This window comes from Nicotiana attenuata, chromosome 4 (assembly GCF_001879085.1).
Source record: "Nicotiana attenuata strain UT chromosome 4, NIATTr2, whole genome shotgun sequence".
In the NCBI taxonomy this organism is placed as follows: domain Eukaryota; kingdom Viridiplantae; phylum Streptophyta; class Magnoliopsida; order Solanales; family Solanaceae; genus Nicotiana; species Nicotiana attenuata.
In genome coordinates this window covers 1,299,181-1,315,328 of record NC_031992.1, presented here as the reverse complement: position 1 = coordinate 1,315,328, position 16,148 = coordinate 1,299,181, and the positions used below count along the sequence as shown (strand labels likewise).

General features: G+C 33.4%; 2 protein-coding genes across 2 annotated transcripts; one reads left to right on the top strand and one right to left on the bottom strand.

Moving 5' to 3' along the window:
- Positions 225-815, top strand: LOC109225027. Its single transcript, XM_019389618.1, has one exon. The coding sequence runs from the start codon at positions 225-227 to the stop codon at positions 813-815; it is 591 nt and encodes a 196-aa protein (XP_019245163.1).
- On the bottom strand, positions 4,384-8,502 carry LOC109224800 (serine/threonine-protein kinase CDL1-like). Its single transcript, XM_019389330.1, has 5 exons — positions 7,586-8,502; positions 7,148-7,332; positions 6,741-6,930; positions 5,705-6,096; positions 4,384-5,284 (listed from the first exon to the last, which is right to left on the bottom strand). Exons 1-5 carry the CDS (start codon positions 7,683-7,685, stop codon positions 5,027-5,029), a joined length of 1,125 nt encoding a protein of 374 aa, XP_019244875.1. The 5' UTR covers positions 7,686-8,502; the 3' UTR covers positions 4,384-5,026.

Sequence of the window (16,148 nt, the reverse complement as noted above, 5' to 3'; positions counted from 1 at the left end):
CTTTTCATGAACAGTTACCTGTAAAGATAAAATGTGGATACAATTGATAGAAAGTATATGCAGAAGGTTTTTATGGACTGGAGGTCACAAAAAAAGCATTATTAGCTTGGGATAGACTATGTTGGCCAAAAGCAGCAGGGGAATTGAACATACTGGACATAGGCATATGGAATAAAGCAGCCATATGCAAGCTGTTGTGGAGTCTAAGTAAGAAGAAAGATAAAATGTGGATACAATGGGTCCAGCTATACTATAAGAGATACATTACTTGGGGTGATCAACCAAAACAAGCATCATGGGTAGTCCAAAAAATAATTAAAGCAAAGAAACACTTTGAGAAAGCAGGGTACTCAGAAGAAGAGGTGCTGCAAATGGACAAATTCTCAATCAAGGCTATGTACTCGAAGCTTAGAGGAGACTTCACAAAGGTATCATGGAGGAGGATGACATGTAATAATGCTGGGCTACCTAAATGGACATTCACATTATACCTGGCTGGTCACAGAAGATTATTAACAAGAGAAAGATTAGGGAGATGGGGCTTCCTGGAGGATACATCTTGTGCACCATGTAACAGTGAAGAAGAAACTATTGACCATTTATTCTTTAAATGTTCATTTTCAGCACAAGTATGGGCAGCAATGCTAGAATGGCAAGGAATAAAGAGGCAGGTGATGGCTTGGGGACAAGAACTAGAATGGGCTGAAAGACAATACAAAGGGAAGAGTCGTACAGCAGAAGTATACAGAATGGTACTAGCTGGGAGCATATACTACATATGGCAAGAAAGGAATGCACAAATATTTCAAGCATGACAGAGGAGTGCTGAAGCAATTACTAGACAACTAGTTCAAGAAGTCCACTGTCGAGGGGGCACGAAACATAGACTGAAGGAAAGATTATTAGAGTTAAACTACTACCCTATTGTTCATATGGATGTGTAAAACTAGTATAGTAGTTAGAAGGAACAAGAATGAGAAGCTAAGCTGAATCTGGGACTGATGTCCAGATCAGGCTAAAGAGAGAAATGCTATGTAAATATTACTTGGTAAATAAAGTTTTTAAAAAAAAAAAAAAAAAACTTGACTATGTATAAAAGAATGAAGTTGCATTTTAATTAGTTAATTTTATTCTCCTTGTTCTTCTGGTACATAATTTTATAATGCTTGTACCTAGCTAGCTACAATATTCTCAAATTTCAAGCCCTTGAATAGATCAATCATTATCTTCTTTTCTTTGAATTCTTAGTAAAATATTGTACTACTTGACTCTTTTGTTTTAATTTGCTCTTTCAAGAATTAATGCATGTTTCTTTTCCAAAATGTGAATATGTTCTTGAATGGAGAAATATAGGGTCAACACCATGATTACTTAATGTTTTCATAGTGTAAACGAAGCAATAATATATATGGCCAATGAAAGAGATAGTGTAAAGAGGAGAAGTTGGTTATAAGTTAATTAGACTGAGTCTATTGGGACTTAAATTAGTTTTCATTTTCAACGGGTACTCTACTCTGGACCAAGTCAGTGTCACACCACAAAGTCTACTCTTCCAACTATTCACATTTATGGCAGAATTTGTTGTCCCTTACCCAAAATATGGGGTACAAGATATTTGTTAAATGTAAAGACGAAGACTTTATATGAATACGTTCACTATATATATATATATAGAGAGAATTTATACGAAGAACTCAGGAAAAAGTACCTTTTAGTTTTTGTTACTCCCTCCGGTCCAAAATAAGTGATTTTTTAGATGTTTTCACACAAATTAAGAAATTCACCTGTTAGCATTAATTAGCAATGGAATGGACCATATTAACTTTTACTATCTCACATAAACACTCCTAACACATATTCCAACACCATTTACTTCAAGGACAATGTAGGAAAAAAATAATTAATTCATTCTTGAAATCTGGAAAAATTACTTATTTTGGACCACAAGAAAAAGGCCAAAAAATCACTTATTTTGGACCGGAGGTAGTAATAAATAAAATCGAGCTTTTGACCGCATGCCTTTTTTAAACGTGTTTTAAAATTGTGGCATACCCGTTCAAAAAATCATCAAACAAAATTAATTATAAGAATTATAATCACTAAATTATCATCCATATCTCCTAATAAATGTTGAGAGATTTTTTAAAAGATTGTATTATTTGAGCAAAAGCAAATCTGAAAAATAATAATTAATGCCTACATGGAGTCCTAAAAGTGACACTTTTTTTTAACCAAATTTGTTTAGCTAAAGAGTCATTTAAAATGGATCGAAAATAGTAATTTACAAATTAAGGTTTATTCTATCATGTTTAAAATGCTTACCAAATCATAGCAATGTCTAATTAATTTGAATAACGCTTAAATTGTCTTAGCTAATTTGGAATGTAATAATGACTAAAAACAAAGAGTTGACCTATAAAAAAAATTTAATCTATTCTATCACATGTTTTTTGCCATCTCCTTTTAAAAAAGAATTGAATTACTTTTCAAAAAAACAAGTATTTCGATTTAAAAAGGGGTATTCACTTTTCACCCGCGCTAAAAATTGTTTACATCTGATAGTCGAAAAATGTATAAAATTTGTATAATTTTTGTATATAATATACAGAATATATATATATATATATATAAATTTTATATATTTTTTCGGCTATTATTTTATGATTATACAGTGCATTTTTTCCTTTAAAAAGAGGGTACATAGACTTCCAATCCAAATCCCAAACATACAAAGAAAAGCTAAACTATTCTTACAAGACTTTTTCACAACTGCTCGAGAGAAAGGAAGAAGTTGTCAACATTAAGAAACAAATTGAACATTTTTGGGGGCTAAAATTGCAAATTTTCAAAGTCTCTCGAAATTTGTATAATGTAATCAATGACGCAATCATTTGGCGGTTCTCATATTATTCAACAAAAAACAAGAAGATGGAATGAAATCAAAAGAGTTAAAAGCATTAGTTTAATAAAGTTTGTTTTTTCTATTTTCTGATTTTTATAATCCTTCTTCTCGGACAGACATGTCACAAAAAAGGGTTATTTTTCCAATAATTTGACTTATGGTAAGAATAATGCAATTTATACTAAAACAAGTACTCCCTCCGTTTCATATTAATAGTCGTGATTATTAAAAATAGTGGTCTCGAATTATTTGTCATTTTAGAAGTTCAAGACAAAATTAATTGTTTTTTCCTTTATTACTCTTAGTAATAATTGTTCTTGAATATGGAGATAATACATAAATAGAATAAATATTCAATAAAGAGATTTTATTTTAAGACATAAATAAGGGTAGAATAATCCAATCCCTTTCCTAATTAATATTTCTTAAGGGGTGTGTAAAAGAGAAACACGACATATAATATGAGACAGAGGGAGTATTATATACTAAAAACAAAACGTGGAACACTAAGAGAACAATAATAACTATTTAATTCAACTAATGGAAATTGAACTGCTCAAACAAAGATAGATATTTGAGAAAACAAATATTAATCAAGTAGAAAAAGATGGAAAAAAGTCTTCAATGAGAGAAGAGAAATGTGAATAGGTTGATCCTGTAAAACTATGGACTAAATGAGATGTATCACTTTTTTAATTTGGACACAGCTGGATTAATTAAACTCAAACCTAAACTTAATCCTTAATTCCTTATTATTAATTTGAGCAAAAATCCAGCTTTTTCATATGCTTTATTCTTTCTAACACACTTCAAAACTCGTCTGGAACGCTGTGTGACATCATCTTTAACCAAACTCCATGGTAGTTTTTTTATTTTTTTATTATTTTTTATTTTTATGTAAACCACTAAGAGCACGTTTGGATATAAGAAACTTTTTCCTTTTTTTCCAAAAAAAATTCACTTTTTTCCGGAATCAGTGTTTGTTCATAAAATTTTCAATTTTCGCTTGAAGATGCATTTTAGAAATTTTCGAAAATTTGAAAAACTCCAAAAAGCTGTTTTTCAAAATTTTCCCTCTAATCACTCATAAAACTTAAAAAATAACCCAAAATTATATTCATGTCCAAAGACAATTCTAAATTTCAAATACCATTTTCACCTTATTTTGGAATTTTACAATTCTTATGTCCAAACGCCCACTAAGAATTGCATATACAGTAAATTACTTATATATGTCTACTAAAAGATTGATTTTCGTTCATTATCATTAGTCCAATATGAAACTAAGAAAGAGGGAGAAATAAATCCTTATTTTGAAATGAGGTGACATTATTGAGTAGTTAAATGGAAAATAATATATAGGATCTCAACCCGACATGTATACCTGACAATATACATGTGTTTTTTGTGTGAAAAACATCATAAATAGTGGGAAACAATGACTCATTCTTGACAAAGGTACTTCAAGACAATTTCCAGTCTGCAACTGAAACTGTACTTCAAGACATCAATATTACATATTGATATACAACAACAAACACAATACGGTCCCATAATAGTGTGTACGCAGACCTTACATCTACCTTGTGTAGATAGAGAAATATTACATATTCATATGCCATCCTAAAAGGCGATATCACGTATATATTTATGTGTCGAAACATCATAGTGCTTATAATAAACAAAGATTAGAAGAAATGAAACCTTCCTCAACCCGCACAAACCAAACAGAGAAGCATAAAAGAATGTCTCTAAATTATCTCCATCAACCTACCTTTAGCAAATACAACAATTACTACACTAAAATGGTCAGACATATATTAACCTTGGCTCGCTCTGAACAAATCCTAACAACAGTATTTTGTTAACAACCTGTGCATCATCTTCTTTACATTTCATCATAATCAGTGGAAGTGTAATGCGTTCGAGATATCTTCTTACCTCATACTCCTCAAAAGCCAAAAGGATTGACTGTCGTCTTTTTCTGTCTCCTCCTCTCCTCTAATATGACATCCAATCACACATTATCAGCGGCTGATGTCATGAACTTTAGCAATTTGATGTGAACAAGCTTTAACATGGAGCAGATCTGTTTCCAGAAAGTTTGCTTTCTTGAACTAATGTTTAATTCTCATTTTGATGATATGTTTGCTTTCCAGGATGTGAACCACCTCCTTGCGAATCAGAGCTTTCTGCTTGTGAGACAAGATAGTCAAGTGCGACAACAATATCACTGATGATGGGGCGAAAATTGGCTTGTTCTTGAATACACATTGCAGTAATTGCAACTGCATGGTGCAAAGAGCGAACAGAGAACTGACCATACAACAAAGGGTCAACCATATGAACAAATTTCCTCCGGTCCTTTAGGAAGGGACGAGACTGCAACCAAGTGAAAAATTTCTCAGATCAAGTATCCTAGATGGAGCACGTAGAGAGAAAAAAAAACATCTTTACTTTTAGGTCAGCAATTTGATACTAGTTAATATTTGCTTCCAGTATACATGATAAAAGATTTTCAATGGGAGGATTGGCCGCAAGCTCAAAAAGAATGCGATCCAAGATGCAACCTATCTTAAAAATTGTCAACATGTCCTACTTTGCTTAAATTCTTATCTGATTACTGTAATCAACAAGTAGACTGGAATCAGGTTGTGATCCAATCTACTGACAAGCTCAACATGTAAATTTTGGAACAAAAGTGACAACATTGGTTTGTAAGACGTGCAACTACTTAGTTCAAATATATGAAATAAATTGACGGATAGTAATATGCAGGCACATTAGATAATATAAACTCACCCAAACAACAAGGTTCTGTTCTCCTGACTTTCTAGAACTATCATAAGCCTTTCGGCCTGTTATTAGCTCCAACAGCACAACACCTAAGCTATAGATGTCTGATTTCAGAGTCAATTTTCCACTCATTGCATATTCAGGGGCACAGTATCCATAGGTTCCCATCACTCGCGTTGAAACATGGGTGTTTTCGCCAACAGGTCCCAACTTTGCAAGTCCAAAATCTGACAGTTTTGGATTGAAATCATTGTCCAACAATATGTTTGAAGATTTCAAATCACGGTAAATGACAGGTGGATTTGCTTCACAATGAAGATACTCGAGTCCATGAGCTGCACCAGCAGCAATCTTTAGTCTTGTGCTCCAACTCAGTGGCTTCTTTCCTGGTTCCAAATCTACAATATCAATAGTAACATACTGTTCAGAGTGCAGCACCGTTAAGCAAGATAACGTAGTACTTGGTTACAAGGAAATTAGTAGTATAAAACAATTATCTGTTACTCATAACAGCATACTAATACAAGCACACAGGTACGACATGAGCTTGTTTGGCACTTTCAACTACAATTACCAATGAAAACAATCCAGGAGCTATAGGAAAAGTAATCTGAATTTCACAATCGACATCTTTTGAGAGCAAAAGCTAATGTCTTGTAATATAGCCGTAGCTGCACTAGAATTAAGTTGAAAATATGACATTCTTTTTAAAAAGTCATTTGCCATGAGGATCAAGAAGGGGAGCCATGGCGTAACTGGTAAAGTTGCTGCCATGTGACCAGGTAGTCACGGGTTCAAGTCGTGGAAACATCCTCTTGCAGAAATGTAGGGTAAGCGTACAATAGACCCTTGTGGTCCGCCCTTTCCGCGGATTCGGCGCACAGCGGGAGCTTAGTGCACCGGCTGCCCTTATTTGCCATGAGGATCAAGATTTGTGATTCAACATCTTTGAAGTAAACAACTTGGCTCACAAAACTCAGGTAAATAAAGCAGAAAACTAAACATTTCAAAAGACAATATTTGTGGAAAGAAATTAAATTACCAAAAAGATGATTCTCCAGGCTACCCATCAGCATGAACTCATAAACCAAGAGCCTCTGGTCTCCATCAGTGCAGTATCCAATTAAGTTGACGAGATTTTTGTGATGTAGTAAACTCAACATCAGGACCTCCACAATGAACTCCTGGTTTCCTTGAAGGCCGTCAAGATTAAGTTGTTTGATTGCAACAATCTGTTCACAAAAAGAACAATTGGCGGTCATCTTCTACCGGATAAGATAGTCAAACAATAAGGACATAGTATTCAAATTTCCATCTATGTAAAACATGTTCCTCCCTTATTTTCTTTCAGATAACACAGAGAGATAATAAACCCTTTCAAACGAATAGAAAGTTAGAAACACATATGAAGATCAAAAGCCAATGTGTTTGCGGAAGTAGAAAACTTGCCAGGCCTGATTCTAGACGGCCCTTGTACACACTTCCAAAACCGCCTTCGCCAATAAGATTAGTTTCCCTGAAATTCTGAGTTGCTAATGCAAGTTCTTTGAATGTGAAACTGCGCGCCACATTGCCCTTCTGGTTATTGCTTTCCCCACCTTTCCCTCCTAAAGAACCTCCTTTTCTACCTTTCCCTAAACATCAATAAAACCCACAATTCAACAAAATTAAAAAAGAACCAAATGATCAAATTCCACAACTCCCAAATGCAACTACAATATTAACAACATAAACTGAAAATAACCCTTATCCACTGCAAACATCAATAAAAGGACAGATTTTTAACATATATAAACCACATTGTGTGATAGCCACAAAATACAGAAATAATACCATAACAGTAATTCCCACATTGTATAACATAAAAGGAAAATAAGCAGCAAAAACCTGAAGATTTAATGGATCTTGAAGCCATGTCATCATCATAATCTCTGACATCTTTACGATTAAAACTCATGCAAGAAAAGCAAACCATTCTTTTCTTCATAGGCTTTTTGGGCTAATTACTCACAAACAAATGCAGAATTTTTAAAAGCAACAAAACCCCACCTCAAATTTCAGCTACAATGAACAGAACAGTTAAAGAAAAACACAAAATGTAATTGAAAAAAGAGAAAGATTTTGGAGCTCAGAAGAGAGAGGAACAAAGAGGGTTAATTCCCTCTTGTCTAGAAAAGTCGAAACCTAACACTAAGAAAGAGAAAAAAAGATGCAAAAAAAATTAGAAAAAGAATGAAGCTTTCAAATTCATAGATCTGCAAATATAATAAAGACAACCAAACAAATATATATAAAGAAAGAAAAATGGGACAAAAATATTATTAACAATTACATTGAACCAAAAATGGGTCCTAAATATTTGGTAGTATCTTCTATACCCATATGAACAAAAGAAGTAAAAGGTAAGTCCAAAATACCCAAAAAAGATCCCAATTTTTTATTAATTATAATAATTTGCCAAAATTAAACCAAGCTTAAAACAAACATTGAACTAAAAATGGGTACTAAACATCTGTCATTTTCTAGAACTATATGAACAAACAAAGTAAAATATCATAAAAATCTCAAGAAATTCCTAAATTCAGCAAAAAAATTCCAGCTCCTCATTCAGCGCCAGATTTAGCGGTGACCATTTTTCACCACCCACCCACCAAAAAAAACACATCAAAAAGAAATAATCTTTTTTTTTTCAATGTGGGCCTTTTTGGATATGAATTGAATTTGAAGGGGGGAATTTTTTAAAAGTAAAAGATGGGGAAGTGGGCATTAAAGCTCAATCTTTGATTATAGTTGCAGGTCGCTCTCAATGGCAAACTAGCATTTAAACGTTTGGGTGAGGGAAGAGGACGTGAAATGACTCATTTAACCTTCTCGTTTGGTCCATTTTTCCCCAGTTACCGACAACGGTTGCGACAAACTGATTTGTTTCGGACTTTTTTGGATTATACAGATGAATATGTTTGGTTTATTGATACAGTGGTACTAACAATAATAATAATAATAATACATAGTAGTATGGCACCGAGAGATGTAAATAGGGGTGTCAATGGTTCGGTTCGACCGATTATTTTATAAAATTTATATCATATCAATTTTTCGGTTATTCTATTATGTATAATCAAAATTTGACTTTTCGAAATCGTACCAATCATGTCGGTTTCTCTTCGGTATCGGTAAGGTTCGGTTAATTTTCGGTATTTTTTTAAATATCATGTAAAATTTACCAATAGAAGTAGAATGCAATAACATACGTTCTTTTATAGGACTTAGCAAAATTCTTTAGTATTTTTACTATTTAAAGGGTGATAATTAAAAAAAATAAAAGATAACTAGAGTATATATCCATCAACTATTCTACAACAACGTAAAAGAAACCAACCAAAGGCAAAAAAAAAATATAAATCACACAAGTAGAAAGATATTAACCAAGCTAGCACTCAAGAATAAACTTTATAGAAGATTAAATATTCAAAAAGATAAATCTAAATTATATGATAGAAAACATATTCAATACATTGTACTTTGCTACTCGTAATCGCTATAATAATTTGTATCTTGCTAATAAAGATTTTTGAAATAACTTAGCTTAAGTATAAGTAGCATAATAGGTTTTAGAAATTAGTATTTTGAGTTTAATTACTTGTTGGCTTGTAATAGTTTTCATAATTCCAAGGCCCAAAGAAAAACTTAATGCGTTATTATGGGGCATTTGCATCTATACCCACTTTTTGGGTCACGTTTTAACTTGTACCCGCTTTGCAAAAAAAATTGCAAGCGTACCCACCTTTTCGCTTAACTTCAGCATACAGGCCTGAAGTAGCAAAGACAATCACGCAAACTTCAGCATTCTAGTAGACGGGTCTGAAGTAGCAAAAATTGTTGAACCAAGTGTGCTGAAGATTTTGTTCTAGTGCTGAAGTTTTGTTCTCTATTTGCTGAAGTTTTTATTTGTAATTGCTGAACTTAAGCATTCTAGTAGCTGAAGTTTTGTGATGCTAAAGTTATTTAGTTCATTTGTAAAAACTTCAGCACTAAATAAGCTAAAGTTTTTTTGTCCTGGATTCATTAGTTTTGTCATAAAGCTTTTTCAAAAACTTCAACAGAAGATGATGAAGTTATTTAGTTCATTTGTAAAAACTTCAGCACTAAATAAGCTGAAGTTTTTTTTGTCCTGGATTCATTAGTTTTGTCATAAAGCTTTTTCAAAAACTTCAGCAGAAGATGCTGAAGTTATTTAGTTCATTTGTAAAAACTTCAGCACTAAATAAACTGAAGTTTTTTTGTCCTGGATTCATTAGTTTTGTCATAAAACTATTTCAAAAACTTCAGCAGAAGATGCTGAAGTTATTTAGTTCATTTGTAAAAACTTCAGCACTATATAAGCTGAAGTTTTTGAAAAAGCTTTCTAACATACTAGATAAATAATCACCTTATTCTTTCATAGTGTATTACTACTATAAAATAATCAGATTGCCAACAGTATCTAAATTATAAAATTTGGAAACAATAAACGTGAAAAGAACAGAATTATCATGAAAAGAATCACTAAGTGTGACCTTAAAACTCCCCGTACGTGGAAATATTCACAAATTATTGTCTACTAACTTACGTAATTATTTATAATTTGTTTTTAAATAATCTGATAAACATACTTATGGCAATCATCCCATGAACTGAAGTTTCATAGCAGCACCAACATCAGCAGAAGAAAGAAGAAGAAGAGGAAGAAGAAGAAGAAAACGAAGGAGGAGAAGGAGGAGGAGGAGGAGAAAAATGGTTGAAGTTGTTTAAAAAGTGAGTACAAGTTAAAACTTTAAAAAAAAATGGGTATAGGTTAAATGGGGGCGACCAAATAGGGTGCCCCGTGCAATTTTTACCATTATTATTTGTAAACTTACTAGATAAATATATTTTTCACATATAAAATTTATTCGGTACGATTCAGTATTTTTTTGATTTATTTTTATAAAATAAAAAACATACCCTAATTATCCGTGCGGTTATAGATTTATATAAAAACTTACGGTTTCTTAAAAAGAAACCTAAAAATCAGTACGATACGGTACGGTTCGGTCGATTTAGTCAATTTTCGAATATCTATTGACACAACTAGGTGTAATATAGTCGTCAATGTAGTAACAGTGGAGGATGACGAGGTCTTAGATTCAGATTTCAATAAAGACTAGTCTCTATGTCACGTGCCTTGCACGTGTAACCCCTAAAACTATTGCAAAACGTAGATAGGAAAAATATTACTAAGAGAAATATTTTTATGATAAGATATTTCATTTTGCGCCAGTTTTAGAATATGGTGTACCAGATATTAGCATTCAAAGAGAAGACCCACATAAGAAAATATAATGAAGTAATTCGGTAATAAAATACCAATATAAAATTAGGTTAGAACTTATTCGTATTGAATGTTTAGATCAAGCAAATAAATATATGACCCGTGAAAGAAGTACAACACAAATAGAAAAAGGAAAGAAATTGTGTATTTTAAATTCCACCGCCAAAAGGTTTTACTTTAAGAACTTAGTGGGTTTAGTTACTCGTTGCTTAAGTTAGCCCCAACAGAAATAAAGTTTGACTTCGGAATTTAAGTTTTAATTAGTTGTTACTTAACAAAAGGAAATGAGTCCCAACAGAAATAAGGTTTTGCTTTGAAACTTTTAGAGTTTCTATTTCTGGTTAATTAAAGTTATTTCCTCCGTCTCAAATTATCTGTTGTGTTTTCTTAAAATAGTTGTCTCATATTATTTGGCATTTTAGAAGTCCAGGACAGAATAAATTATATTTTTCAGTTTACCCTTAATAATAATTGTTCTTGAAAATGGAGATAACTTATAAATAGAATAAATATTCAATGAAGAGAGATTATATCTTATAACATAAAGAAGGATAAAATAGTCCAACCTTCCTCCTAATTAGTATTTCTTAAGAGGTGTGTAAAAGAGAAACACAATAGATAATTTGAGACGGTAGGAGTAAAAAATTGAATCCCAACTTCAAAAAGATTTCCTTGGAACTCTACAAATCGATTGCATTTACAATGTTATTCAAAGGAAAAAAAATCTTCATTTAATAGTAACAGGTGTGGTACAATCAAATAGGTATTTTTCGTCTTCATCCGAATATTGTTATTTAAAAATCGATATATTTTTGTCGCTCAATATTTTGCTTCTATCTATGATTGCTATACCAGCACAAGTTGCTTATTGACTACTCGTACATTCTCTCCCTTAAAAATAAATAACACGGCTAATACGCTAGGTATTTTATCTTCATTAAAATTAAAATTAAACATTAAAAAAACTTTAATTTAAATCCTCGGTCCTAATATCCTAGGAATTTTATCTTCTTGAAAATAAATTAGACATTATTATAACTTTAGTTAAATTCTCAATCCTACATTCAATTCTCTCCTTTGTCCGCTCATAAAGTCGGTATTTTATACCCTTTGAAGCTACATTGCTCCTAATAATGGGCGATTCAAACGCTATATAAACTAAAAGATGAAAAAGTTAATTGGAAATCATAAACCAATTTGAATAGAATTCCTAAACACGCTCTTTCTCCTAAATCAAACTAAATTCAAAACAAAAGGAAAATAATAATATTACTATTATATCCAATAGTATAGTTATATTTTAGGGCTATTTTGGTCGTCCATCATCGTATTCACGCTTTTATAATAATATAAATTAGAAGATTATTTTTCTACCTGTTTAAGTGATAATAGACAGAGTTACTCGATATGTATAATTAGTCAAAGTAAATACGAGATAATTAAATATTGTAAGAAAACAAAATAAGAATGCTCGAGAAACGCGTTAGCGCCGTTATAGATTCTGCTGGGAATTTTGGTCCTACCATTTAGGTGGGACCATTCTTAATAGTTAATTCAATTAGGATATTGCTTTTAATAATTGGTAGAGATCTTGTGATATGTTGGACTTAAGATCTACTCTCTAAATTTAAGATTCGCGTAAGAGATGAATTTAGATTGGGCGAAGTATTTATCAACAATAAATAAAAGATGACAAGTTAAAAAAAAATATTCGCGAAATGATTTACTCGAGTCTGAAAAATATACTAAAAGAATAGAAAATGAACTGAGTCTCTATTATTCAAAATAGAAAAAGTTGGTTGTGCCATGTCTTAGCAATGTAGCATGGAATATCATATTTAACGTTAAAAATATAAATCTTTAATAGAAATATATGTTGATTACATAATTAATAAATAAAATATATTTTCTATAACAATTAAACTATTAAATGTGGATGTGGATCACACAATTATACAAAGTTTTTGAATATACTAGTTTAAGGTACGTGCTTGCTTGTGTATCTCATTTCGATAAGTATAAAGTTTTAAAAATTATTTAAATATTGTTAACTGTGTATACTTAAGGTGCTTTTTAAATGTCAGTTTGGAAATATTTCTAAAATTTGATGTTTTAGGATATTTATTTATATTTTGGTACATAAATATTATAGAAGGTGTATTTGATTAAAGAGTAATGGAAATACTGTTATTTCTTCCTTCTATCTTTCATAAAATACGTCTTCCTTTTTTTCTTTTTTTTTGTAAGAGGGGCAATTTGCAGGTGTATTTGATTAAAGAGTAATGGAAATACTGTTATCTCTTCCTTCTATCTTTCATAAAATACGTCTTCCTTTTTTTCTTTTTTTTTGTAAGAGGGGCAATTTGCAGCCGCTACACTTGGTGTGCATTGGGTAAACATCTTCCTGTGTAATAGCCTACAAACCACATAGGGGATGTAAACCACAATAGGCAAGCTCTGTGCGACAGGCTCAATCCAGAAAGCATTGGGGGGGGGGGGGGGGGATTCGGATCCCAAGTCATCCATATGAATGACGCCCTCCAAACCAACTGGGCAACCCCAAAGGGTTAATAGCTCTTCCATTATTCCTCCCAATTTACTTCTTCGATTCAATGTGTCTCTTCCATATAAAGATTCCTAAATCGGAAAGAAGTTCAAAATGCTCATTTTTACCTAAATCCAAAGAAGAAATTCTAGAATTGGTAGGAATGAAAAAATTAAAGTCCTAAATATTAAAAAAAATAATTAAATGGCTATTCCTGAATATAAGAAAATTAATTAAATTATTATTTTAAATATTAGAAAAATAATTAAATGATTATTTTGTCTAGTGTAAAGTCTATTTTAAAAGTATAAAAAAGGCGGACAATATATATGTTTGACCAAAGCGTAACTTTCAATGAAAATAGGTGTATTTATATAATGATGGGTTAAACTTAGTTAATAATAATATCTCTAGATGTGAGTTCCGATAATGTGGCTAAAACTAAACAGATCTGATGGTGGATTGACAACATGCATTAAATATTCTAAAAGGTATGTGCAATAATGGAGAAATAACTAGCAATAACAATAATAAATGATATTGAAGTAAATAGGAGAAGTGGTTCACCCAATAAAGGATGAACTAGATGATTGTTCCTCCTGACAATGATGAGTGACGGACAAATCCTAGAATGCTCAAATTATTCTCGGATCTGATGAAAAAGTGAGGAATAATATGAACAAGAATCTTGATGAAAAGGTAATGTTTGTATCTTTACAGGAGAGAGAAAATCTTTCATCGAAAGTATGCTCTTATCAAATGAATGTCACATACCCCATTCATTGTCTTTTTTCCCCTTTATATGGGACATACCCTCACAAACCCTAATAATACAAGTGCAGAGAATATAGAATATTCTCTTTAATATCCTATTCCCAAAAACTAGATGTTACAGCTCTATATGCGGTGCTCGACCTCGACCATTGTTGTCACCTCGACCACGAGTCATGTTGCTTCCTGGTCGACCTCGACTGATGACGGCCTGAAGACTCTTCCTTTAAAGTCATAATCTTAAATATTTTAGGGCATATTTTGACCTATACAGTTAGTCCATCCGCATATTGAGGCCGGCCTCGGGCGGCCTTGGTGAGTGGACTCTGTTTGGCGTGGTCGAAAAGATTGAACGAGTGGGTCGGGTCGCGATGTTTGAGATGAGCTGGAAACGCGGCCTTTTGTGAGCTGAAACTTTTGGAGTTACGTCATTTCTGGATCAACGTAACGTCATAACGTCATGCGTCGTTATGGTACACTTTCCCGATGTTGTGCATCATTTCGCGTGCTTTTGTTGATTGGACCTGCCGCTTCGATACTGGTGCTAGGTAATGATGGCATAAATTCTTGGTTTCGATGCCTGAATTTATATAAATAGGGATGTGAGGGCACACATTCTTGTTTTACAGATTTTCCATATCGAAACCTTGTGCCCTCTTCTTCTTGTTCTATTGTTATCTTTTTCACCCGCTCTAGCGATCCCCATTGCTCTCGACTTTTCATTATTTGAATACCTATTCTTCATAACAATGGTTAACGTATCTTCTGGTCCCAGCGAGGAAAACTACCCGGTCCCTTTGGCGATAGTTTTCCCTCCTCATGCGGAGGGCGTCTCTGTCAATGTTGATTATGAGGACTTCCCTACGGTGGAGGAGATTGTTCCTCGTGGTGGGAAGATCAGGTATGATTTCACAAAGGTGCTTGAGGATGAGCCCAAGGTCTCCGAGTCGCCGATGAAGGAGGCTGATTTATTAGAGTTCAGGGCCAAATTAGACATTCTCGCTCGCATCGAGTTGGTCCTTGCAGAGCGGGATATGGTACAGGTCCACCGCCCTAGGTATTGTACGTTCTACGCCTACCCTTTCCATGTTGGCTACACTCTCCCCCTTCTCCCATTGGCAGAGGAGTTTTGCCGTTTCGATGGTGTTTGCCCGGCTCAACTCTCATCGTACATCTACAAGCTTATTAGGATGCTTACCGAGTTTGCGGAATTAGTCGAGGTCGAGATCACGGTTCGGCATTTGATGCATCTCTTGGCCCCTAGTTTCTTTAGGGGGACAATGTTACACCTTTTCCATCGTGGGAGTAAGTGCTCGGTGGTGAAGATGGACGACAAGGCAAACCGTCAGTTTTGGCACAATATTTTCTTTGTTAGAACCGAAGACCTGGTGGCCAATGCGGACGACTTCCTCGAGACTTGGAATTACACTCGTAAGTGTCTAACTTCTCTTAGTTGAGGCATTTTGATTTAGTTTCTTAGTCGTGGGTTCTGATCTTTTTCTCCTCTCTTATGCAACAAGGACTACACCCCCTCCTTTTTTCGGGGACATTTCTGATTGGGTTGGCGGGTTCCTCCTCACATCGTGGGAATTCGCAAGTGGCCTGGCTTTTTTAGGAAGTTTGGACCTGGTCCTTCCTTGACCGGTGAGATTTCCTGTTTTTTTTGTTGTTTTGTTTTGACCTCTTATTCTCCTGTGTTTTATAGTTTGCTTTTGCTAGTAGTGATAACCTTTTTTCGTTTCTTTCTTTTCCAGCCCGAGGGCCTTCGAGGAGGCCGAAAGCTC